This window comes from Pecten maximus, chromosome 10, assembly GCF_902652985.1.
Source record: "Pecten maximus chromosome 10, xPecMax1.1, whole genome shotgun sequence".
Lineage (NCBI taxonomy): Eukaryota > Metazoa > Mollusca > Bivalvia > Pectinida > Pectinidae > Pecten > Pecten maximus.
This window is the reverse complement of record NC_047024.1, coordinates 27,987,947-28,015,168: the sequence shown is the minus strand read 5'-3', so window position 1 is coordinate 28,015,168 and position 27,222 is coordinate 27,987,947. Positions and strand designations below refer to the sequence as shown.

The 27,222-nt window shown below is 34.8% G+C and overlaps 1 protein-coding gene across 1 annotated transcript in view; it reads right to left on the bottom strand.

The window, feature by feature from the left end:
* LOC117336620 (signal peptide, CUB and EGF-like domain-containing protein 1) overlaps nt 1–27,222 on the bottom strand; it is a 130,473-nt gene that overhangs the window by 95,983 nt on the left and 7,268 nt on the right. The window contains exon 3 of the mRNA XM_033897232.1: nt 3,504–4,145. Coding sequence (XP_033753123.1) covers nt 3,504–4,145 — 642 coding nt within the window. The remainder of the gene's footprint in view (nt 1–3,503; nt 4,146–27,222) is intronic.

The following is a 27,222-nucleotide window of genomic DNA, read 5'->3' as shown; positions in this document are numbered from 1 at the left end:
ATATCACAGTCGACTTAATTGATCAAAAATCAAAAAGCTGCTAGACCGCTGACAAAGTTTGGCGTTAAGTACATGTAAGTACTTACAACACGGACAGAGAGGAAACCTATAGCACTATGATTTCCCGGTTTTACCGGTAGTGGAACTAATAAGCATCTGCTACTTCATCAACGATACCATCCATGAAAATCTGGGTCAAATCCATGTTCTGGTAAATTCATCAAAATATATATATTTCAATATTCTAACTCAAAATCGTATAAACGAAGGCAAAATGGGAATAGGGGGAAAAGGACATGGCGAATCAAACGAGGTCTCCCTATGTCAAATATGGATTAAATCACATTCTCAAAGTGAGAACAAGGATGGGGTCAAAGGAACCACGAGGAATATCAACGAGCATCAAACATGGCTGACTTCATATCAGAAGTAGAATATTTCACAATGAGATCTTGATGTCGACTCTCAATTTATTTCCAAATGTCTTTATCAACCTTTATCTTCCGTCAATACTCGACATTGTCAAAAAATGGTAATAGTGTGAACAAGTCCTGCAATATCGAATCACCTAGAATGTGTTAGGGAAGGAAACAGTTATGTTACAATCTAGAAATGGAAAATTAATTGGTAAATTGAAATCGTCATGATTATCATACAGCCTAGTTATAAGCTGTCTCCTCTGGCCATTTCGTAAGTAACGATCGACTAAAGTGGATAATGAGAAATATATATATATATATATATAGGGTGATTACAAAGGAACCATTAAATGTATAAGAAGAACAGTAAAAGTCAAACTTCTTATCATGCAGAAAAGTAAACATAGTAAAAAAGTTTATTCATAAACTACGAACGTTTGACGAAATTAGGATCTGCGAACCAGTGCAGTAGTTGACCATATACATCAGTCTGTGAAATACTCATACTACAGCCGGCTTCAAAGTTAAATAATTTACCACAGTCGCCCGTAAGTACATGTACTTACAAACAACAGTCGGTACAAGAGTACGTTGATAGATAATGTAGAGCGTCTATTTTACCAAACTTCAGAGTAGAATGAAAATAAAGATTTTATAGAACCTTTATTTAATTGACGTACTAAGGCACTTATAAGTACATAGCAGTTAAATCAGTATTTGAAACAATGCACAAATACTTTGGTTTTACTTTGATGTGGTAAAGAATGTACAAATAATTAGGTTTTACTTTGATATGGTTAACAATGCACAAATATCTAGGTTAAACTTTGAGCATGTGTATTCCAATTCAATATAGAATGTACTCGTTTTTATTGCTTCATATTTTATGATATTGTTTGAAACACAATCTTTTTGAAGACTGATAGTATTCTGATTTAGCATTTTGACAAAAAATAACAAAAACGAAATGGACTTTTCAGAAATGATTGACTCTGCGTTATTTTGTGATTCAAGGCAATAATCGTCAATTGATACACTGCACTCTTACGGGGTTTTTTCCTGGTGTTTCACAGCAAGCCTTCTTAGAACAAGGTTTACTATTATATTCGAGACATCAAGGTAATGAATTTAGCCTAACGCAGTAGCGATATCAGCTACAAGCTAATGTCACTATGTTATAAAGATTCAGCCACTCGCCAAGGACAAATAGTCATAATAGATATTGTAATGAATCAGTAATAAACTTATCTGACGTCAGTAAAAAGGTGTCACTCATTATGTTTTTAAAACACTGATATTTTTCAGTGTGAAACCAATTCTATCCAAATTTTCAATTTTCAAAATAATTTCTTCACTTTTGTCTGAGTTGGTATGTTTCCTGTATTTTTAGAAATATCCATCTTTACAGGTGTTCGTTTGGCATTCTATTGAAAATTGGTCTTAATTAAAACAGTCTCTCATTGCAACGGTACATAACCGGTGGAACTTGCTGTAATTAATTTCACTAAGAACTTTCCAATAATACATGCTTCAAATGCATACATTAACCAAGCTGTGGGTACACAGACTATATATACTCAAAATGTTGTTCATTCCACCAATGAACATGTGCATCCTACATATATTTGAATTTTATGGAGCTTGGTGATTCAGATAAGTTAATATTAATTTTAGGTGATGGCGTATAACACATGTTTTTTTATGTTTTACAAAGAAGAAGCAATTGTTTTTATTGGTGGAAATCTAAGTCACTAGTTAACTGGGGTACACATTTTATATCTTTATGAAAATATATTATTATTCATTATAGTCTCTCATATAACATATGTAAATGATTTATTTTACTGTCTTATGTAAGGTTATGTACTGGAGCGATGTAAATCAAATAGACATCACTTTATTAATGACGTCGTGTATATTCCTATCATGAATCCTGGATCTAACATTTAAAAGGAAATCAAAATTCACCTTTTTTTCCTTGTTAATCTAATAATATGACATCCATTAAATAAATAGTTTGGGATGATTTTAACAACAGTTTCATATAATTTTATCTTATTGTCGTTAAGTCGGTTAAAGTTTGATTTTATTCCCATGTCTATTCGGTGGGCATTCAAATTTATATTTTAGTTCATGATAAGCACATTAATTTCCAGATGGCTATAATGCACTTATATATCTACTGAACATTTTGGTATGAACACATCCTATTCGCTTGATCTCAACAATGAGATGTAGAGTAAAAGCATGTGTACACGCATTAACAACAAAAACATTCGTACGTGTAAATGTGTATTAAACACTTGTTCATCAGGACAATGATAAGTAGAATGATGAACATGAGTCATCGCCCGTTGTTATGATAGCTTCAACTATAATACATCGTAAAGTCATGATAACATTTGTACAACCGTGATACACAACTCCCTGTTTTGCAAACGGCTGTGTATTTATCATATAGATATGTTCATACCACCGATCTATTTATTCACGACAAACGCTTGTACAACCCTATCACAGATTTGTTTATTCATAACAAGCGCTTGCACAACCATGTCACAGATCTGTTCATATTGCAGATCGCTTTATTCATGACAAACGCTTCTACAACCAAGACACAAATCTGTCCATTTATGACAAACGATTGAACAACCATGACAAAAATCTGTTCATTCATCATGACAAACGTTTGTACAAACATATAACAGATCTCATTCAGGACAAACGTTTGTACAACCACGACAAAGATCTGCTCGTTCTGACAAAAGTTTGCACACACATTACACAGATCGGTTCAACTATAACAAACATTTATACAGCCATGGCATACATTTGTGTAATCCGGACAATATCTGTGCATGACACGAACTATATATATATTGGGTGTCATAGATCGTGAGTTCGAGGCCCGGTCAGGGCACGAGTCAAAAAGTTGTCTTCGTTCGTCATTTTTGTTGCTAAGTTATATATATATATATATATATTACCCATGTGTAATGTTCTTAACTATGGGATCACTTTGGTATGAATGTTAATATAAACAAACGCAAATGATCATAAAAAAATAGAAATAAAAACACTTACCAGATGAATACATAGTAATTGTAGCGCTGCATAATCCACTTCCGCTTCTAAAATTCCCCGCCACAACTCGGTTGAGCCCAACATACACATTGTAATCAACTTCCCCATATAAGGGTTGTTGCCCTCGTAACGTGTATAAGAAACGAGATTTGAGGTTATCTCTGTGAGGGCCCGACTTCCACTCGACACGTTCATCACTAAAACTTATTTTCGTCTTACTTCCTCTCCGTATAAAATTATCCACTGTTGTTATCAATAATCCACCGTTTGCGGAAGCGTCCATGTGACCAGGCAGATTATTTCCATAAATACGAAACTGTTTATTATGAATTTGAGTCTCCGCCATATTGCTTGTTGTTCCGTTATCATCGCCGTAACCATCGCCTGTCGGTGAATCCGATATGTCGAGTGTCCACAATCTAGGGGGCTCAGCATAGTCCAATACAATTTTTGCCTCTTTATATGGACCTGAGAAATCTAATTTTAGAACAACTTGCTTATCACATGACCTCCCCGGCCTCGTTGTGGGTTTACTTATGAAAGAAATATGGTTGCTGAAGCCCCTGACAACGCCATGACGAAGGTCAAGATGAACAACATTGTCTTCTAAACGCTTGGCCAAACTTTCAATTACTGCAAAAACTGAAACAAAAACAGAATGTTCTAATAAGTGAATTGTCTTTTTAAACATACGATGTATAAAAAACGTCACTTTTATATAGTATATATAAATCAGTGTTTTGAAGCCTATAAAATTCATCCCAATAATCTTTGTTTGTTCCTCAACCGACATGCAGTACTTTCTAGTCGTACAAGAATCAAAGTAGTTCTAATGAAAAACAAACTCTAAGAGGTACTAACAATGATAGCAATGATAACAATTCTATGTATATTCTACTGTTGATAAATATTTCCTATTCTTGAGATCCAATTTGAAATGTTCTCCCATTCAATAGAGATGCCTATGTTTGGCTCCGGGTGAACAGTTACCGACTACGATGTCACTCGTATATATAAACCTTCACAGACAATGATACTACCTACAGGATGTCATACTACCTACATCCTACAGGATGTCATACTACCTACATCCTACAGGATGTCATACTACCTACATCCTACAGGATGTCATACTACCTACATCCTACAGGATGTCATACTACCTACATCCTACAGGATGTCATACTACCTACATCCTACAGGATGTCATACTACCTACAGGATGTCATACTACCTACATCCTACAGGATGTCATACTACCTACATCCTACAGGATGTCATACTACCTACAGGATGTCATACTACCTACATCCTACAGGATGTCATACTACCTACATCCTACAGGATGTCATACTACCTACAGGATGTCATACTACCTACATCCTACAGGATGTCATACTACCTACAGGATGTCATACTACCTACAGGATGTCATACTACCTACAGGATGTCATACTACCTACATCCTACAGGATGTCATACTACCTACAGGATGTCATACTACCTACATCCTACAGGATGTCATACTACCTACATCCTACAGGATGTCATACTACCTACAGGATGTCATACTACCTACAGGATGTCATACTACCTACATGATGTCATACTACCTACAGGATGTCATACTACCTACAGAATGTCATACTACCTACATCCTACATGATGTCAGACTACCTACATCCTACAGGATGTCATACTACCTACAGGATGTCATACTACCTACATCCTACAGGATGTTATACTACCTACATCCTACAGGATGTCATACTACCTTCATGATATCATACTGCCTACAGGATGTCATACTACCTACACAATGTCATACTACCTACAGGACGTCATACTACCTACAGGATGTCATACTACCTACAGGATGTCATACTACCTACAGGATGTCATACTACCTACAGGACGTCATACTACCTACAGGATGTCATACTACCTACATGATGTCATAGTACCTACAGGATATCATACTACCTACATCCTACAGGATGTCATACTACCTACATGATGTCATACTACCTACAGGATTTCATACTACCTACAGGATGTCATACTACCTACAGGAAGTCGTACTACCTACAGGATGTCATACTACCTACATGATGTCATACTACCTAAAGGATGTCATACTACCTTAAGGATGTCATACTATCTACAGGATATCATACTACCTACATCCTACAGGATGTCATAATACCTACAGGATGTCATACTACCTACAGGATGTCATAATACCTACAGGATGTCATACTACCTACAGGATGTCATACTGCCTACAGGATGTCATAATACTTACAGGATTTCATACTACCTTCAGGATGTCATACTACCTACAGGATGTCATACTACCTACATCCTACAGGATGTCATACTACCTACAGGATGTCATACTACCTACATCCTACAGGATGTCATACTACCTACATCCTACAGGATGTCATACTACCTACATCCTACAGGATGTCATAATACCTACATCCTACAGGATGTCATAATACCGTCATAATACCTACATCCTACAGGATGTCATAATACCTACATCCTACAGGATGTCATAATACCTACATCCTACAGGATGTCATAATACCTACATCCTACAGGATGTCATAATACCTACATCCTACAGGATGTCATAATACCTACATCCTACAGGATGTCATACTACCTACATCCTACAGGATGTCATAATACCTTCAGGATGTCATACTACCTACATCCTACAGGATGTCATACTACCTACATCCTACAGGATGTCATACTACCTACATCCTACAGGATGTCATAATACCTACATCCTACAGGATGTCATAATACCTACATCCTACAGGATGTCATAATACCTACATCCTACAGGATGTCATAATACCTACATCCTACAGGATGTCATAATACCTACATCCTACAGGATGTCATAATACCTACATCCTACAGGATGTCATAATACCTACATCCTACAGGATGTCATAATACCGTCATAATACCTACATCCTACAGGATGTCATAATACCTACATCCTACAGGATGTCATAATACCTACATCCTACAGGATGTCATACTACCTACATCCTACAGGATGTCATAATACCTACATCCTACAGGATGTCATAATACCTACATCCTACAGGATGTCATAATACCTACATCCTACAGGATGTCATAATACCTACATCCTACAGGATGTCATACTACCTACATCCTACAGGATGTCATACTACCTACATCCTACAGGATGTCATAATACCTACATCCTACAGGATGTCATAATACCGTCATAATACCTACAGGATGCGATACTTCTGATATAAATAAAGTGACATTAAGGGATTTTTACACTTTTTTGGCCTCTGGCATCATTGACGAATTCTAGAAGGAGGAAACAGCCTTACCGTTTTATCAATTTCATGACACACCCTGTATAAACTACAATTTTTTTGTATTTGATTATGATATCATCTGTTAGTCTTTCGTACAATTCTACCTGTGGCTATGCCAGGTACATACAAAACCACTCGGATGGTTTATCAAGGTTGTTAAAGGAACACCTAGCGTGTTGTAAAATATATGATGATGATGATGATTGCATCATCATCATCATCACCACCACCACCACCACCACCACCACCATCATCATCATCATCATGATCTTGATGATGACCCATAATTCAATAAATTTCATAATTTAATGAAGATTCAAAAATCTAAAATCGTTTCAGTAATATTCAATTAGCAAACTAAGGACATTTTTGAAATACAAAATGGTGATTATAAGATATAACGACTCATCTTTCCTATGCTGTCACCTAACAAGGAATATGAGCTAAAATATTTCTGTTATGTAGTTAAAAGATGATTCTAACATGTAGCAGAAGTTGCTGTATGGTCCTAGCGTCAGTAATAATCCATGCTTTGAGCAAACTCCACAAGTCATACACATTTCTTTTAGTAAGTAAAGTTTGGGAATTTATTTAATTTTTAATCTGATATATAAACTGTTATACAAGAAAAAAAAAACAACACATGTGTTAATTACTTAAGTAGAAACCTGTTGCACGATATATTAAATCCCAAAGTTTTTTGTTTTGTTTTATTTAAGTCTTGTCATTCCGTATCGACTTGTGTTTCCAAGATTCAGGACACATGTCATTCAAACAATTTCTTATAGCACAGCATCATATATCATTGCCATCATATAACAGTTACGATTGGTTCAATATCATTTAAAACAATTGCCCTTCAAAGAAAGTCTCCTACCAACTAACAAGTGCACGTGTATACCATAAAATGTAACTGAAAGCACATGGGTTGATAAATAATTGAAAGAAGCAAGGGTTTCTTTCTAGCCACGTGTTGAAGCGGACGACTCACCTCGTTAGAACAGAGAGATAGATGGTAAGGATATGAGGAAAACTTTGACTGGTTACAGAGTAATATAATGGCAGTTTATCATGTCGGCTCATATCACAGATTTATTATTGGTATATCAGGTTTTTCTGTACAATTATTGGAAATTGGAAAGATAAAGAAAAACGTGAGCGAAGGAATTACATTGTCAACACATTTATGTCTACAAGTGAGGACGATTTCCAACAAAGATAAAGTCCATCCATATGTCGAGTAGTTTTACGTCAATAAAAAAACTATATAAACATTAAAATGATTCCTATATAATACAAACCCACATCTGTGATGGTGTCTTAACAAAAGTCTAAACATGGCGATGAATTATAGGTCAGACACAAATTCCTAACACGGTTTTGTGATACAGACTCGCTAGGAATATCTGGGTAATTGTTAACAAAATTTAAAAAAATACATCTTCATTTAAGTGTATATTGTAAAATAAACACCACTGACGCTCAATCGACATGGTATGATTGTAGTTCAATCATCGTTTACAATAGGTTTAAGAGTGATATTTTGCAGTCAAGGTATTGTTCACAATTAGTTTAACATTGGTATATTATAGTTCAAATAGTTTTGATATATGTTTACAGAACAGAACGATAATTGAAACAATAACAAATTTAAATTAACAGGGTCATTTGCTGTTTCTAATATTTTCAGTCCAGCTTTTCCATAATCCTGAAACAAACAGGTCAAAATAAAAAAATCTTGGCGTAAATTTAAATCTAGTCAAGTAGAATCTACATTCTCTGTTCGGCCTGTCAACACACAGGAAACTTCTTTGCTAAGTTCCCTTGCTTTTTTCGCGTCTGGTAAGAAAAAGTGGCTTGTATGTTTACTCTGATGGACAGAACACCGTGTTTTGTAAGCATTTGAACACCACTACAACTTCCTTTATCTTTGTTTCTGAAGAATCAAATTTCGTATTTACAAAACGAATGGCATATACCGTGCTCTAGCGTTCTTTCTTCGGAATTTCGATCTGGATCATGTTGACGCTTATCATCAAATATGTTTAGGGCTGCCACTCATATAGGGTGAAAGTTTTAGTCATGCATCGCAATAACTTATATCAAGATATACCCTTGAAAGCACAATGGGATGATTGATGTATGCGCAAGCGGGAATTCTAAAGTATTTACTTCATCTTAATTCTAAAAGTACAACTTGGCAAAAATGGAGATTGCGTGCTTCTTTTTTTCGGATTTGAAGATATATCAAAGTTCTCATATCATTTCAGCGATTTTGTTTTGAATGAATTGTGAAACAGAATATATTCCTAAAAAGAAGGGCAAAACCGGAAGTGAAAATCAAACGGAACCGGATATCACCCCAAACAGGGAAATAGTGACATCTTCTTTTTCTTGAAATAACTTTTTTAAACAATCTTCCGCAAAACTTGCTCGATAATAAAAAAAAGTTGAGTAACCTTTGCTAATTTTGTTTTTAAAAAATGCTTTGCTCTTTTTTCATTGTTTTTTATAATGTTTTGAATGATCACACTTCCAAAGGAATGCAGTTTGGTAGACACAGTACTTTTTGAAGTTCGTTGCTTACTAAAATTTATAAATCAATAATAATTTATAAAACTTCAAATGATACTTATTTCCAAACATTGCATTGATTTTTCAAGCTATATACGCTATATCTATCAAGTTTATTAATTGAACACCTCTAGATGTCCTTTTTCCAATGATTCATAATCAAAACCTATTAAGATTTTTTTAAATAATAAATTCCTAATGATTTCCACCAATATGGTGACGTACAGACCTTGTGTTTGTTGCTCCACGGTACACTGGATTTGAGACTCCATGATGTTAAGTAACTTTTAAATTTTAAAATGTTTGAAACAATATAAACCTGGTTAACCCACTGTTTTGCATGTAACTCATTTCAGAATTATCTGAGTTTGTATGTGAAATTCATTCTTTCTTGATAATATGTTCAACATCGCTTAAAGACCATTAAACATAGAAATATGCCGTCAACGTCAAATTGAAATGCTTTTGATTATATATATATATATTTTATCTACATTTTATTTTATCATTTTTCTTTTTTTTTTCTCTTTGATCCAAAATTAGAACAATATAGAATTAATGCTACAGCATACACGGCGATACAAGTTATTTTCTGTTGCGTGAATATTATATCAAACTTTGCCAAAATTAAATTTTCCGGTAGTTATGTAATGTAAAGATTTGGGTGATTTATCTAACAACATAACTATCGTATGAAAGGTGCTTGGATTTATTTTATTTTTTGTTTCAGCTTTTCATTAAATCCAATTTCTATTCACACACAATAAAAGAACTTCTAAAGACATTATAGTCTTATTGTGAATCAATTTTCAAGTTGGGAGGTATGGTTTCTTATAGCTGCATCTGGGTGGTATAGAAAAGTTCACATGCGTCTATTAGTCCAGTCTGACAAGCCTGGGGGTATCGGTAACTTATACCTTACCTTACACTGCTAACTTCCCTTTAGTTTAAATATCAATATTCGCCCTAGTAAAATGCCAAATTTAAGATAAAAGCGAAAAGTGTTGATTGTCCTAAAATGTCAAACGAAGGGATTGGGTTAAATAGGTAAATGACCTATAAAACTGTCAACACAACTTCAAAGGATTATTTATCTCCAACAAATCGCCTTTTTACCTAACATTAAACCGCAGACTTCCTCGTGAATAAATAACGCTGTAGAAATAATCAATACCTGTAACCCCATCTTATGATAATTATTTGTAGATAAAATCTGATCTTAAATAGTGTGATAATAGTTCGACATTGCTATCGAAATCACAAGCTATTGCCATGTCGTCATGCGTAATACACAAAGGCTTGTTTGTCTGGCCGTTTCACCGTCAATTGTCTCACGCTTGGGTACGGTCCCCACAAAAAACACCGGTTCAAAGTGTGGACGTAATAATATTAAAGATACCGTAAGTCATTGGTCTAACCATAGCAAGCATAGAAAGCTTAATGGCTTGTAACAAATTAAAATCGTATTATTATAATACGTTTGAAATATATCATACAGTACACACACGTGTTATTACTAAATAGTACTAAACTGTTAATGTCAGTAAGACAATTGTCAGTAACAGCTTTAGAAGTAACAAAGATATTCCACTATTATAATCAGATAAGTATGCACTCTATGGAGTACAAAAAGAAAAAGAAAATAAACAAAAATCTTCCCTTAAGAGTTTTGTCGAGGTTACTATGTTATGAACACTGAGGGTCAATTGTTATTGGATCATGTGGAGTTTAAATCGTCTTGTGATGTACCGGTATAAAGGCTGGAGGGACTTTAGATACCATCAGGAAAACACGTGTTACTAGTGCTATGTGAATCGTGAGGGGAGGTCGGACGTACCTCCACTGTAATCGTGTATGGCTGTGGGAGAGTAAACAAACGGTGTACAGAGGGGATAGCATAGTGACATTGTAGCGAGAGGAAACGTTAGGACGAGGGCAGTTTACAAAGATACTAACGGTGTACAGAGGGGGATAGCATATAGTGACATTGTAGCGAGAGGGAACGTTAGGATGAGGGCAGTTTACAAAGATACTAACGGTGTACAGAGGTGATAACATAGTGACATTGTAGCGAGAGGAAACGTTAGGACGAGGACAGTTTACAAAGATACTAACGGTGTACAGAGGTGATAACATAGTGACATTGTAGCGAGAGGAAACGTTAGGACGAGGGCAGTTTACAAAGATACTAACGGTGTACAGAGGGGGATAGCATACTGGCATTGTAGCGAGAGGGAACGTTAGGATGAGGGCAGTTTACAAAGATACTAACGGTGTACAGAGGGGGATAGCATACTGGCATTGTAGCGAGAGGGAACGTTAGGATGAGGGCAGTTTACAAAGATACTAACGGTGTACAGAGGGGAAAGCATAGTGACATTGTAGCGAGAGGAAACGTTAGGACGAGGACAGTTTACAAAGATACTAACGGTGTACAGAGGGGATAGCATAGTGACATTGTAGCGAGAGGAAACGTTAGGACGAGGGCAGTTTACAAAGATACTAACGGTGTACAGAGGTGATAACATAGTGACATTGTAGCGAGAGGAAACGTTAGGACGAGGGCAGTTTACAAAGATACAAACGGTGTACAGAGGTGATAGCATAGTGACATTGTAGCGAGAGGGAACGTTAGGATGAGGGCAGTTTACAAAGATACTAACGGTGTACAGAGGGGAAAGCATAGTGACATTGTAGCGAGAGGAAACGTAAAAAACAAGGACAGTTTACAAAGATACTAACGGTGTACAGAGGTGATAGCATAGTGACATTGTAGCGAGAGGAAACGTTAGGACGAGGGCAGTTTACAAAGATACTAACGGTGTACAGAGGGGAAAGCATAGTGACACTGTAGCGAGAAGGAACGTTAAGGCAAGGGTAGTATACAAAGATACTAACGGTGTGCAGAGTGGATAGCATAGTGACATTGTAGCGAGAGGAAACGTTAGGACGAGGGGAGTTTACAAAGATACTAACGGTGTACAGAGGGGAAAGCATAGTGACATTATAGCGAGAGGAAACGTTAGGACGAGGGGAGTTTACAAAGATACTAACGGTGTACAGAGGGGAAACATAGTGACATTATAGCGAGAGGAAACGTTAGGACGAGGGGAGTTTACAAAGATACTAACGGTGTACAGAGGGGAAAGCATAGTGACATTGTAGCGAGAGGAAACGTTAGGATGAGGGCAGTTTACAAAGATACTAACGGTGTACAGAGGTGATAACATAGTGACATTGTAGCGAGAGGGAACGTTAGGACGAGGGGAGTTTACAAAGATACTAACGGTGTACAGAGGGGAAAGCATAGTGACATTGTAGCGAGAGGGAACGTTAGGACGAGGGGAGTTTACAAAGATACTAACGGTGTACAGAGGGGAAAGCATAGTGACATTGTAGCGAGAGGGAACGTTAGGACGAGGGCAGTTTACAAAGATACTAACGGTGTACAGAGGGGAAAGCATAGTGACACTGTAGCGAGAGGGAACGTTAAGGCAAGGGTAGTATACAAAGATACTAACGGTGTGCAGAGTGGATAGCATAGTGACATTGTAGCGAGAGGAAACGTTAGGATGAGGGCAGTTTACAAAGATACTAACGGTGTACAGAGGTGATAACATAGTGACATTGTAGCGAGAGGAAACGTTAGGACGAGGGGAGTTTACAAAGATACTAACGGTGTACAGAGGGGAAAGCATAGTGACATTGTAGCGAGAGGGAACGTTAAGGCAAGGGTAGTATACAAAGATACTAACGGTGTGCAGAGTGGATAGCATAGTGACATTGTAGCGAGAGGAAACGTTAGGACGAGGGCAGTTTACAAAGATACTAACGGTGTATAGAGGGGATAGCATAGTGACATTGTAGCGAGAGGAAACGTTAGGACGAGGGCAGTTTACAAAGATACTAACGGTGTACAGAGGTGATAGCATAGTGACATTGTAGCGAGAGGAAACGTTAGGACGAGGACAGTTTACAAAGATACTAACGGTGTACAGAAGGGAAAGCATAGTGACATTGTAGCGAGAGGGAACGTTAGGACGAGGGCAGTTTACAAAGATACTAACGGTGTACAGAAGGGATAGCATAGTGACATTGTAGCGAGAGGAAACGTTAGGACGAGGACAGTTTACAAAGATACTAACGGTGTACAGAGGTGATAACATAGTGACATTGTAGCGAGAGGAAACGTTAAAACAAGGACAGTTTACAAACATACTAATGGTGTACAGAGGGGATAGCATAGTGACATTATAGCGAGAGGGAACGTTAAGATAAGGGCAGTTTACAAAGGGCCAAACGAAACAGGAAGGGATACTTTACAAAGAGATGAATGTCTAGTAAGGGGACAATGTGCAAAGGAGCAACATTAGAGTAATCTAGACCTAAGTTATAGTATACACTGGTGAGATCTTAAAGTGAAGAGATACTGGACAGAGGCGACCTTATAGCGAGGTGTCATTATACAGAGGGACGAAATGTAGATTTAGCGACTGGTATATAAAGGTGCTACTGTAAAATGAAGGGGCTGTATACAGAGGGACGACTGTAAAATGAAGGGGCTGTATACACAGGGACGACTGTAAAATGAAGGGGCTGTATACACAGGGACGACTGTAAAATGAAGGGGCTGTATATACAGGGACGACTGTAAAATGAAGGGACGGTATACAGAGGGACGACTGTAAGATGAAGGGGCTGTATACACAGGGACGACTGTAAAATGAAGGGGCTGTATACACAGGGACGACTGTAAAATGAAGGGGCTGTATACACAGGGACGACTGTAAAATGAAGGGGCTGTATACACAGGGACGACTGTAAAATGAAGGGGCTGTATACACAGGGACGACTGTAAAATGAAGGGGAGGTATACACAGGGACAACTGTAAAATGAAGGGGCTGTAGTCACAGGGACGACTGTAAAATGAAGGGACGGTATACAGAGGGACGACTGTAAGATGAAGGGGAGGTATACACAGGGACGACTGTAAAATGAAGGGGCTGTATACACAGGGACGACTGTAAAATGAAGGGGCTGTATACACAGGGACGACTGTAAAATGAAGGGACGGTATACAGAGGGACGACTGTAAGATGAAGGGGAGGTATACACAGGGACGACTGTAAAATGAAGGGGCTGTATACACAGGGACAACTGTAAAATGAAGGGGCTGTATACACAGGGACGACTGTAAAATGAAGGGGCTGTATACACAGGGACGACTGTAAGATGAAGGGGCTGTATACACAGGGACGACTGTAAAATGAAGGGACGGTATACAGAGGGACGACTGTAAAATGAAGGGGCTGTATACACAGGGACGACTGTAAAATGAAGGGGCTGTATACACAGGGACGACTGTAAGATGAAGGGGCTGTATACACAGGGACGACTGTAAAATGAAGGGACGGTATACAGAGGGACGACTGTAAGATGAAGGTGCTGTATACACAGGGACGACTGTAAAATGAAGGGGAGGTATACACAGGGACAACTGTAAAATGAAGGGGCTGTATACACAGGGACGACTGTAAAATGAAGGGGCTGTATACACAGGGACGACTGTAAGATGAAGGGGCTGTATACACAGGGACGACTGTAAATGAAGGGACGGTATACAGAGGGACGACTGTAAAATGAAAAGGCTGTATACACAGGGACGACTGTAAGATGAAGGGGCTGTATACACAGGGACGACTGTAAAATGAAGGGGCTGTATACACAGGGACGACTGTAAAATGAAGGGGCTGTATACAGAGGGACGACTGTAAAATGAAGGGGCTGTATACACAGGGACGACTGTAAGATGAAGGGGCTGTATACACAGGGACGACTGTAAAATGAAGGGACGGTATCCAGAGGGACGACTGTAAGATGAAGGTGCTGTATACAGAGGGACGACTGTAAAATGAAGGGGCTGTATACACAGGGACGACTGTAAGATGAAGGGGCTGTATACACAGGGACGACTGTAAAATGAAGGGGCTGTATACACAGGGACGACTGTAAAATGAAGGGGCTGTATACACAGGGACGACTGTAAAATGAAGGGGCTGTATACACAAGGACGACTGTAAAATGAAGGGACGGTATACAGAGGGACGACTGTAAGATGAAGGGGCTGTATACAGAGGGACGACTGTAAGATGAAGGGGCTGTATACACAAGGACGACTGTAAAATGAAGGGGCTGTATACACAGGGACGACTGTAAAATGAAGGGGCTGTATACACAAGGACGACTGTAAAATGAAGGGGCTGTATACAGAGGAACGACTGTAAGATGAAGGGGCTGTATACACAGGGACGACTGTAAAATGAAGGGGCTGTATACACAGGGACAACTGTAAAATGAAGGGGCTGTATACACAGGGACGACTGTAAAATGAAGGGACGGTATACAGAGGGACGACTGTAAAATGAAAAGCTGTATACACAGGGACGACTGTAAAATGAAGGGGATGTATACACAGGGACGACTGTAAAATGAAGGGACGGTATACAGAGGGACGACTGTAAGATGAAGGGGCTGTATACACAGGGACGACTGTAAAATGAAAAGCTGTATACACAGGGACGACTGTAAAATGAAGGGGCTGTATACACAGGGACGACTGTAAAATGAAGGGGCTGTATACACAGGGACGACTGTAAAATGAAGGGACGGTATACACAGGGACGACTGTAAAATGAAGGGGCTGTATACACAGGGACGACTGTAAGATAAAGGCGCTGTAGTCACAGGGGCGGACATAAAATGAAGGTACAGTGTACAGAGATTTGACGTAAATTGAAGGAGCGGTATACAGAGGGACGGACAGTGTACACGTTATTGTTGTATATCATATACTGAGCATTGACAGTAAAATAAAGGGACATGAAGAGGGATGAAGGGGAATGAAGGAAAATATAGGTGCGATCTTAAAGTGAAGGGACATCAAGTTTGGACGTTAAAGTGAAATGATATATACAATTAAAAAAGCATGAAAGTAAGATATACAATAGACAGAAAATACGAGCACTGTAGCGTTCAAATTTGTTGGAATTAATTTGTAACAAATTGGGAGGTACTTGTTATAAGTATTATCGTAACATACTTCCAAATAATATCCTGTCAAGAACATCCTAAAATTATTACAAAAACAGTTGTTACAAATTGGCACGTTACACAGCATCCCTAGGAGACACGGGAAGACGACCTTATTGTGGCGAACCCGAAAATAAAACAGAAATCAAAGACATTGGAACTTATACTTTATAAAGAGATCGTATATTAAAGAGTGTAGATTATCACATTAGTCAAAGAGGGGGATCGAAAGATAGGTCTAAAGAGAACAGACCAAAACTATGTTTAAAATGTTCTTGAAGCACAAAACCGGTGGCACATGTATATATTGTGTTTTAAGAAAACCATTTGAACACTCATTTGATATTTGTGTTACGGTTATATATTGAAAAACATTGTATCATAGTACATTTCATCTGGAGCTTTTTCTAAAGGATGCATTAAAACGTATTGAAACATAACTCTTTACAACTGTAGTCATTTATTACATAGATGCTCATACTGAATACCCTTGTCGCTTTGGTGACATGGCATAACAAGGACTTCACAAGGAATTAGAGTTAGAATTACGATTAAGATACATGTCGGTATTCAACGTTAGGATTGAAGCGTTGCCATGTTTTGCATTTCACGAAAGTGCCATGTTTCTTGGTTTAGCTTTCTCTCATGGTTTTTTAACATTTATCTATTAGAAGTCAAAGTGAAAATGGTTTTTAAACAAGTATATCCATTTTATGTCATGATAATGTGATGTCATTATTACTCGTGACTTGATGCTGAATCTCTCTGATGGTAACTGACCGAGGAGTGAGATATGAAGCTAATGGACTAATGTAAATAACCAAGATCATTCCCTAAACTACGTTGGCATGTTTCAGAATCTGTAAACAGAACATGTATAACACTAACCCTTGAGATTTATTGTTGTAATTTGCGCTGCAAGAATATACTACACGGTGTGTAGTGATGAGCTTCGGTCATTGCCAAATATCTAATTAAAGACAGGTTGTCTATTTAGGATAACATAGTGCCCACTGTCAACACAGAGACCATGATGTTTTTACAGCCGAAACTTAGACAGCGATTTTACAGTTCTGTTTGAAGTTCTAATCCTATCTCCGCCAGTAAATGATAATACTTTCCAAATGCACAATTCTCTTTCAAACCAATTTCATCAACATTTTCACATACTCTCGAATGCAATTTTCGTGGAGCTACGTCCCTGGTATTAAAAAAAAATCACAATTTCTTTTGCCAACATATATACCCACCAAAAAGACATACAAGCATAGATGTTAAATATTTACAGCAAATTTTTGATAGGTGATAAACAGAATCTTAGACTCGTTCCATTTACATCGTGGAACCAGAAACACATTCCTACTTTTATATTATTGACAGTCTACGTGTCATTTCATCGCTTATTTCCTTAACATGAAAATAGGTTAACATCAGATCCATGTCGTATTAAAAAAAATGAATGCAGGTAAATATGACAATATTAATATTTAAGAATATGTAAGTTGAATAAATGTAAACTTATACATATTGAGAATTCGATAATGTACAGTCAACAACGACTTAGATTGTGAATATCTTATAAACTGGTCACTCGATGATTTATTATCAATTTTGCTCAACATACAAGTTATCAAATAACTCCGTGAGATCAGAGCCTAATGGAGCAAGGCCTTTAAGTGTGTTTGTATGTTTTCTAACACAAGGAGCTCTTAATGTCAACATACTGGCAATATGAGTACCCATCAATGTCGCCGTGGAATTGAGTAAAACATACCACAAAATAGCAGAATAATAGGTTACACTGCTCAATATTTGTTCACTGAAAATGATTTCCTCAATGTCACTGGATTTTTTTTTTCAAACTGAATAAGCTCAAATACAATACAGGTGACAGCTTAATCAATTTACAATATTACTGATATTCATTTGTAATTTTTTAAACCATGAATAGTATAATACGTAAGTAATTAATTGAAATTGATACTCCAACGTAGTGTTAATGATAAATTGTGTTTCGATCCATGAAAAAAAGAAATATTAAAATCATTTTTGCAAGATCCGTCCTCAGTTTTATCTACACAAACAATTAGATACTTATATCTGCCTTATTGCTATTTCCATGTAAGTTTAAACTTAAGTCACATTTGTGATATCAAACCTTTTTATCTGACTCACTCATAAACAACTGCTATTCCTGGATAAACAAGAGCAGTTTAAATGCTACATCAAAAATGGTACTGTCCTGTTACGTACGATTTAATTAGGATGTAAACGGTAATTGATGATTGGTCTGCCAACAGAATAATCAAACTGAGTTTCTGTACAATAAACGTGTGCCTTTGTGTTTGACCACAGACGGCATAGTCAACATTACAGTGCGGGGGAGAGAGGATTTATAGTGTTACTGATTAGATGACTGGTGATTAAGTTGTTATACTTAATGAGAAGCATTGTTAGATTAAGTATATGAAGAATACATATCGTAAACTATTGTTTGTCTGATAAAGTAATATCCCTGATTAATCATTGTTTGTCTGATAAAGTAATATCCCTCATTAACCATTGTTTGTCTGATAAAGTAATATCCCTCATTAACCATTGTTTGTCTGATAAAGTAATATCCCTCATTAACCATTGTTTGTCTGATAAAGTAATATCCCTCATTAACCATTGTTTGTCTGATAAAGTAATATCCCTGATTAACCATTGTTTGTCTGATAAAGTAACATCCCTCATTAACCATTGTTTGTCTGATAAAGTAATATCCCTCATTAACCATTGTTTGTATGATAAAGTAATATCCCTCATTAACCATTGCTTGTCTGATAAAGTAATATCCCTGATTAACCATTGTTTGTCTGGTAAAGTAATATCCCTGATCAACCATTGTTTGTCTGATAAAGTAATATCCCTCATTAACCATTGTTTGTCTGATAAAGTAATATCCCTCATTAACCATTGTTTGTCTGATAAAGTAATATCCCTCATTAACCATTGTTTGTCTGATAAAGTAATATCCCTGATTAACCATTGTTTGTCTGATAAAGTAATATCCCTGATTAACCATTGTTTGTCTGATAAAGTAATATCCCTCATTAACCATTGTTTGTCTGATAAATTAATATCCCTGATTAATCATTGTTTGTCTGATAAAGTAATATCCCTGATTAACCATTGTTTGTCTGATAAAGTAATATCCGTGATTAACCATTGTTTGTCTGATAAAGTAATATCCGTGATTAACCATTGTTTGTCTGATAAAGTAATATCCCTGATTAACCATTGTTTGTCTGATAAAGTAATATCCCTCATTAACCATTGTTTGTCTGATAAAGTAATATCCCTCATTAACCATTGTTTGTCTGATAAAGTAATATCCCTCATTAACCATTGTTTGTCTGATAAAATAATATCCCTCATTAACCATTGTTTGTATGATAAAGTAATATCCCTGATTAACCATTGTTTGTCTGATAAAGTAATATCCCTGATTAACCATTGTTTGTCTGATAAAGTAATATCCCTGATCAACCATTGTTTGTCTGATAAAGTAATATCCCTCATTAACCATTGTTTGTCTGATAAAGTAATATCCCTCATTAACCATTGCTTGTCTGATAAAGTAATATCCCTCATTAACCATTGTTTGTCTGATAAAGTAACATCCCTCATTAACCATTGTTTGTCTGATAAAGTAATATCCCTCATTAACCATTGTTTGTATGATAAAGTAATATCCCTCATTAACCATTGCTTGTCTGATAAAGTAATATCCCTGATTAACCATTGTTTGTCTGATAAAGTAATATCCCTCATCAACCATTGTTTGTCTGATAAAGTAATATCCCTCATTAACCATTGTTTGTCTGATAAAGTAATATCCCTCATTAACCATTGTTTGTCTGATAAAGTAATATCCCTGATTAACCATTGTTTGTATGATAAAGTAATATCCCTGATTAACCATTGTTTGTCTGATAAAGTAATATCCCTGATTAACCATTGTTTGTCTGATAAAGTAATATCCCTGATTAACCATTGTTTGTCTGATAAAATAATATCCCTCATTAACCATTGTATGTCTGATAAAGTAATATCCCTGATTAATCATTGTTTGTCTGATAAAGTAATATCCCTGATTAACCATTGTTTGTCTGATAAAGTAATATCCGTGATTAACCATTGTTTGTCTGATAAAGTAATATCCCTCATTAACCATTGTTTGTCTGATAAAGTAATATCCCTCATTAACCATTGTTTGTCTGATAAAGTAATATCCCTCATTAACCATTGTTTGTCTGATAAAGTAATATCCCTCATTAACCATTGTTTGTCTGATAAAGTAATATCCCTCATTAACCATTGTTTGTCTGATAAAGTAATATCCCTCATTAACCATTGTTTGTATGATAAAGTAATATCCCTGATTAACCATTGTTTGTCTGATAAAGTAATATCCCTGATTAACCATTGTTTGTCTGATAAAGTAATATCCCTCATTAACCATTGTTTGTCTGATAAAGTAATATCCCTCATTAACCATTGCTTGTCTGATAAAGTAATATCCCTCATTAACCATTGTTTGTTTGATAAAGTAATATCCCTCATTAACCATTGTTTGTCTGATAAAGTAATATCCCTGATTAATCATTGTTTGTCTGATAAAGTAATATCCCTGATTAACCATTGTTTGTCTGATAAAGTAATATCCGTGATTAACCATTGTTTGTCTGATAAAGTAATATCCGTGATTAACCATTGTTTGTCTGATAAAGTAATATCCCTCATTAACCATTGTTTGTCTGATAAAGTAATATCCCTCATTAACCATTGTTTGTCTGATAAAGTAATATCCCTGATTAATCATTGTTTGTCTGATAAAGTAATATCCCTCATTAACCATTGTTTGTCTGATAAAGTAATATCCGTGATTAACCATTGTTTGTCTGATAAAGTAATATCCCTCATTAACCATTGTTTGTCTGATAAAGTAATATCCCTCATTAACCATTGTTTGTCTGATAAAGTAATATTCCTCATTAACCATTGTTTGTCTGATAAAGTAATATTCCTCATTAACCATTGTTTGTATGATAAAGTAATATCCCTCATTAACCATTGCTTGTCTGATAAAGTAATATCCCTGATTAACCATTGTTTGTCTGATAAAGTAATATCCCTGATCAACCATTGTTTGTCTGATAAAGTAATATCCCTCATTAACCATTGTTTGTCTGATAAAGTAATATCCCTCATTAACCATTGTTTGTCTGATAAAGTAATATCCCTGATTAACCATTGTTTGTCTGATAAAGTAATATCCCTCATTAACCATTGTTTGTCTGATAAAGTAATATCCCTCATTAACCATTGTTTGTCTGATGAAGTAATATCCCTCATTAACCATTGTTTGTCTGATAAAGTAATATCCCTCATTAACCATTGTTTGTCTGATAAAGTAATATCCCTCATTAACCATTGTTTGTCTGATAAAGTAATATTCCTCATTAACCATTGTTTGTCTTATAAAGTAATATCCCTGATTAACCATTGTTTGTCAGATAAGGTAATATTCCTGATTAACCATTGTTTGTCTGATAAAGTAATATCCCTCATTAACCATTGTTTGTCTGATAAAGTAATATCCCTGATTAACCATTGTTTGTCTGATAAAGTAATATCCCTGATTAACCATTGTTTGTCTGATAAAGTAATATCCCTGATTAACCATTGTTTCAAGAAAGTATTACGTGAGTAAGTAGTTGTTTTAAAAGGTAGGAGGATAGGTGTTATCAGAAAGAAAGAAAATAGATAGATAGAGCATTATTAAGATAAATGATTAGATAAAACTTTGCAATATAATATATTTTCGGATATTTAAATAAATCACTGTCAGATAAATCCCTGTCAGATATATCACTGTTTGATCAATCACTGAATAATTCACTGTTAGATAAATGACTAAATAAATCACTGTCAGATAAAATACTGACTAAATCACTGTAACATAAATCACTGTCAGATAAATTGCTGAAAACATCCCTGTTACATAAATCACTGTCAGATAAATTACTGAATACATCACTGTTACATAAATCACTAAACAAATCACTGTTAGATAAATCACTAAATAAATACTTTCAGACAAAAGACTAAATAAATCACTGTCAGATAAATCAATAAATAAATCATTGTCAGATAAATCACTGTCAGATAAATGGCTGAATAAATCCCTGTCAGATAAATGACTAAATAAATCACTGCCAGATAAGTCATTGTCAGATAAATTACTGAATAAATCTCTGTCTGATAATTCCCTGTCAGATAAATCACTGAATATATCACTGTCAGATAAATGACTAAATAAATCACTGCCAGATAAATAATTGTCAGATAAATTACTGAATAAATCACTGTCAGATAAATCATTGTCAGATAAATTACTGAATAAATCTCTGTCAGGTAAATTACTATCAGATAAATCCCTAAATAAATCACTGTCAGATACATCACTCAATAAAGCACAATAAATCAATAAATAAATAGCTGTGAGATAAATCAACTACATGTTAATAAATCACTGTCAGATGAATTATTAAATATATCATTGTCAGATAACACTAAATAAATCCCTGTCAGATAAATCACTAAATAACTCACTGTTAGATAAATCACTAAATAAATCCCTGTTAGATTAATCACTAAATAAATTACTGTCAGATAAATCACTGAATACATCACTGTTAGATAAATCACTGAATACATCACTGTCAGAAAAATGACTAAATAAATCACTGTCAGATAAATCATTGTCAGATAAATTACTGAATAAATCTCTGTCAGGTAAATTACTATCAGATAAATCCCTAAATAAATCACTGTCAGATACATCACTCAATAAAGCACAATAAATCAATAAATAAATAGCTGTGAGATAAATCAACTACATGTTAATAAATCACTGTCAGATGAATTATTAAATATATCATTGTCAGATAACACTAAATAAATCCCTGTCAGATAAATCACTAAATAAATCACTGTTAGATAAATCACTAAATAAATCCCTGTTAGATTAATCACTAAATAAATCACTGTCAGATAAATTACTGAATAAATCACTGTTAGCTAAATCACTAAATACATCACTGTTAGATAAATCACTAAATAAATCACTGTTAAATAAATCACTGTCAGATAAATCACTGAATACATCACTGTTAGATAGATCACTAAATAAATCATTGTCAGATAACACTAACTAAATCACTGTCACTTAAATCATTGTCAGGTAAATTACTGAATAAATCCCTGTCAGATCAATAGCTAAATACATCACTGTTAGATAAATTACTAAATACATCACTTTTAGATAAATCCCTAAATAAATCACTGTAAGATAAATCACTAAATAAATCACTGTCAGATAAATCATTGTCAGATCAATTACTGAATAAATTCCTGTCAGATAAATAGCCAAATAAATCACTGTTAGATCAGTCACTAAATAAATCACTGTTAGATAAATCACTAAATAAATCCCTATTAGATAAATGACTAAATAAATCCCTATTAGATAAATGACTAAATAAATCCCTATTAGATAAATCACTAAATAAATCACTGTTAGATAAAGGACTAAATAAATCCCTTTTAGATAAATGACTAAATAAATCACTGTTAGATAAATTACTAAATAAATCAGTTAGATAAATTACTAAATAAATCCCTATTAGATAAATGACTAAATAAATCACTGTTAGATAAATCACTAAATAAATCACTGTCAGATAAATTACTGAATAAATCACTCTCAGACAAAAGTCTAAATAAATCACTGTTAGATAAATCACTAAATAAATCACTGTCAGTTAAATCATTGTCAGGTAAATTACTGAATAAGTCCCTATTAGATAAATGACTAAATAAATCCCTATTAGATAAATTACTAAATAAATCACTGTTAGATAAATTACTAAATAAATCACTGTTAGATAAATTACTAAATAAATCCCTATTAGATAAATCACTAAATAAATCACTGTTAGATAAATCACTAAATAAATCACTGTCAGATAAATAACTGAATAAATCACTCTCAGACAAAAGACTAAATAAATCACTGTTAGATAAATCACTAAATAAATCACTGTTAGATCAATGACTAAATAAATCAATGTTAGATAAATGACTAAATAAATCAATGTTAGATAAATGACTAAATAAATCAATGTTAGATAAATGACTAAATAAATCCCTATTAGATAAATCACTAAATAAATCCCTATTAGATAAATCACTAAATAAATCACTGTTAGATAAATCACTAAATAAATCTCTGTTAGATAAATCACTAAATAAATCCCTATTAGATAAATCACTAAATAAATCCCTATTAGATAAATCACTAAATAAATCAATGTTAGATAAATCACTAAATAAATCCCTATTAGATAAATCACTAAATAAATCACTGTTAGATAAATCACTAAATAAATCACTGTTAGATCAATGACTTAATAAATTACTGTTAGATCAATCACTAAATAAATCACTGTTAGATCAATCAATAAATAAATCACTGTCAGATCAATCACGGTGAGATCAATCACTGTCAGATAAATCACTGAATACATCACTGTCAGATAAATCACTGAATACATCACTGTCAGATAAGTCATTGTCAGATAAATTACTGAATAAATATCTGTCTGATAAATTACTGTCAGATAAATTGCTAAATAAATCACTGTCAGATAATTCACTGTCAGATAAATTACTGAATAAATCCCTGTCAGATAAATCACTGAATCCATTACTGTCAGATAAATGACTAAATAAATCACTGTCAGATAAATCATTGTCAGATAAATTACTGAATAAATTCATGTAAGATAAATCACTGAATACATCACTGTTAGATAAATAACTAAATAAATTACGGTTAGATAAATCACTAAATAAATCACTGTTAGATAAATCACTGAATACATCACTGTCAGAAAATGACTAAATAAATCACTGTCAGATAAATCACTGTTAGATAAATAACTAAATAAATTACTGTTAGATAAATCATTGTCAGATAATTACTGTCAGATAAATCATTGTCAGATAAATTACCGAAAAAATCCCTGTCAGATAAATCCATGTCAGATAAATCCTTTTCAGATAAATCACTAAATAAATCCCTATTAGATAAAGCACTAAATAAATCACTGTTATATAAATCACTAAATAAATCACTGTTAGATGAATCACTAAATAAATCACTGTTAGATAAATCACTAAATAAGTCACTGTCAGATAAATCATTGTCAGATAAATTACCGAATAAATCCCTGTCAGATAAATAGCTAAATAAATCACTGTCAGATAAATAACTAAATAAATTACTGTCAGATAAATTACTGAATAAATCACTGCCAGATAAGTCACTAAATAAATCACTTTCACATAAACTTCTGTCATATGAATCACTTTGACGTAAATCATGTTCAGATAAATTACTGTTAGATGAGGTTTTGTCTGTTAAAGTATTGTCAGATAAATTATTGTCACATGAATCATTGTCAGGTAGATCACTTTCAGATCAATCACTGTTAGATAAAACATTGTCTCAAATACAATTGTCAGATAAAATCTTTTTGTTAATCACCTCGAGGTTGAAATGGAGACCTTGACAATTGGTGCTGAAACCTACACTTGTCAAACATAATTATGTTTAGCTTACAACCATGAATGTAAATGAATACAGCCACTAGAGTAATGATCAGGAGTTTTAGGATAATAGTAACCTTAATCTTTGACCTCTTATCAATCACACGGGTATTCAGTTTTGTGACATATACGGGGGTAAGCAGAAGACGGAGCACGTGAGGTGAAATTCTATTTTTGGAAAAGTGCATTTATCTGATAACTCTGATATTGAAACTATGATTTCGCTACTGTGATTAGAGTAGTTAGTGTGATAGTAATTTTCGATATTTTGTAACAACGACCTTGACCTTTGACCAATTACGCCAATATTTTAGCTTATTGACGGTATGTATAATGTCAATACGCATGAGAAGTTAAATTCATGACAGAGTGATGACACGGAGTGTGACTAAAGTATTACTATTTCTGCTAACAATGACCTTGACCTTTGTCATAACAGGCAATATCTAGGGTTATTTAAGGAACAAGTATCTCGAACGTCAATATACCTGTGGAGTTCCATCAATCTATCGGTAAACAGAAAACAAATGTATAGTGCGATGGACGGATGGACAAATGAACAGATGGACAACGGATATAAAAATTTAACAGACGAGAGAAAATCATAATACTTCACTTCCTGACAATATAACCTTTCTGAGCAAAACACTCGATTCGCTTAAGCAGATAACTAAGAACATTGGTGAACTCCGTAAAATATCAGTGCATGTATCTTTGAAAGAAAATAAAAATCTATTGGCGACGAGTGAATTATTCTAATATTGGTAACATCTGCAAGGGCTATATAACACATCACTCTAAATACTCCCTGCCAGTTAATTACTTGCAAAATGAAAATACAACTCATTTTTAATTTTTAAATAATTGAGAATCAGCCAATAGCAGTCGTCATTGAGCAGACTTATCGGGAGTCTTCATCACGGAAATTGTATTATTATAAACATCTATGTGC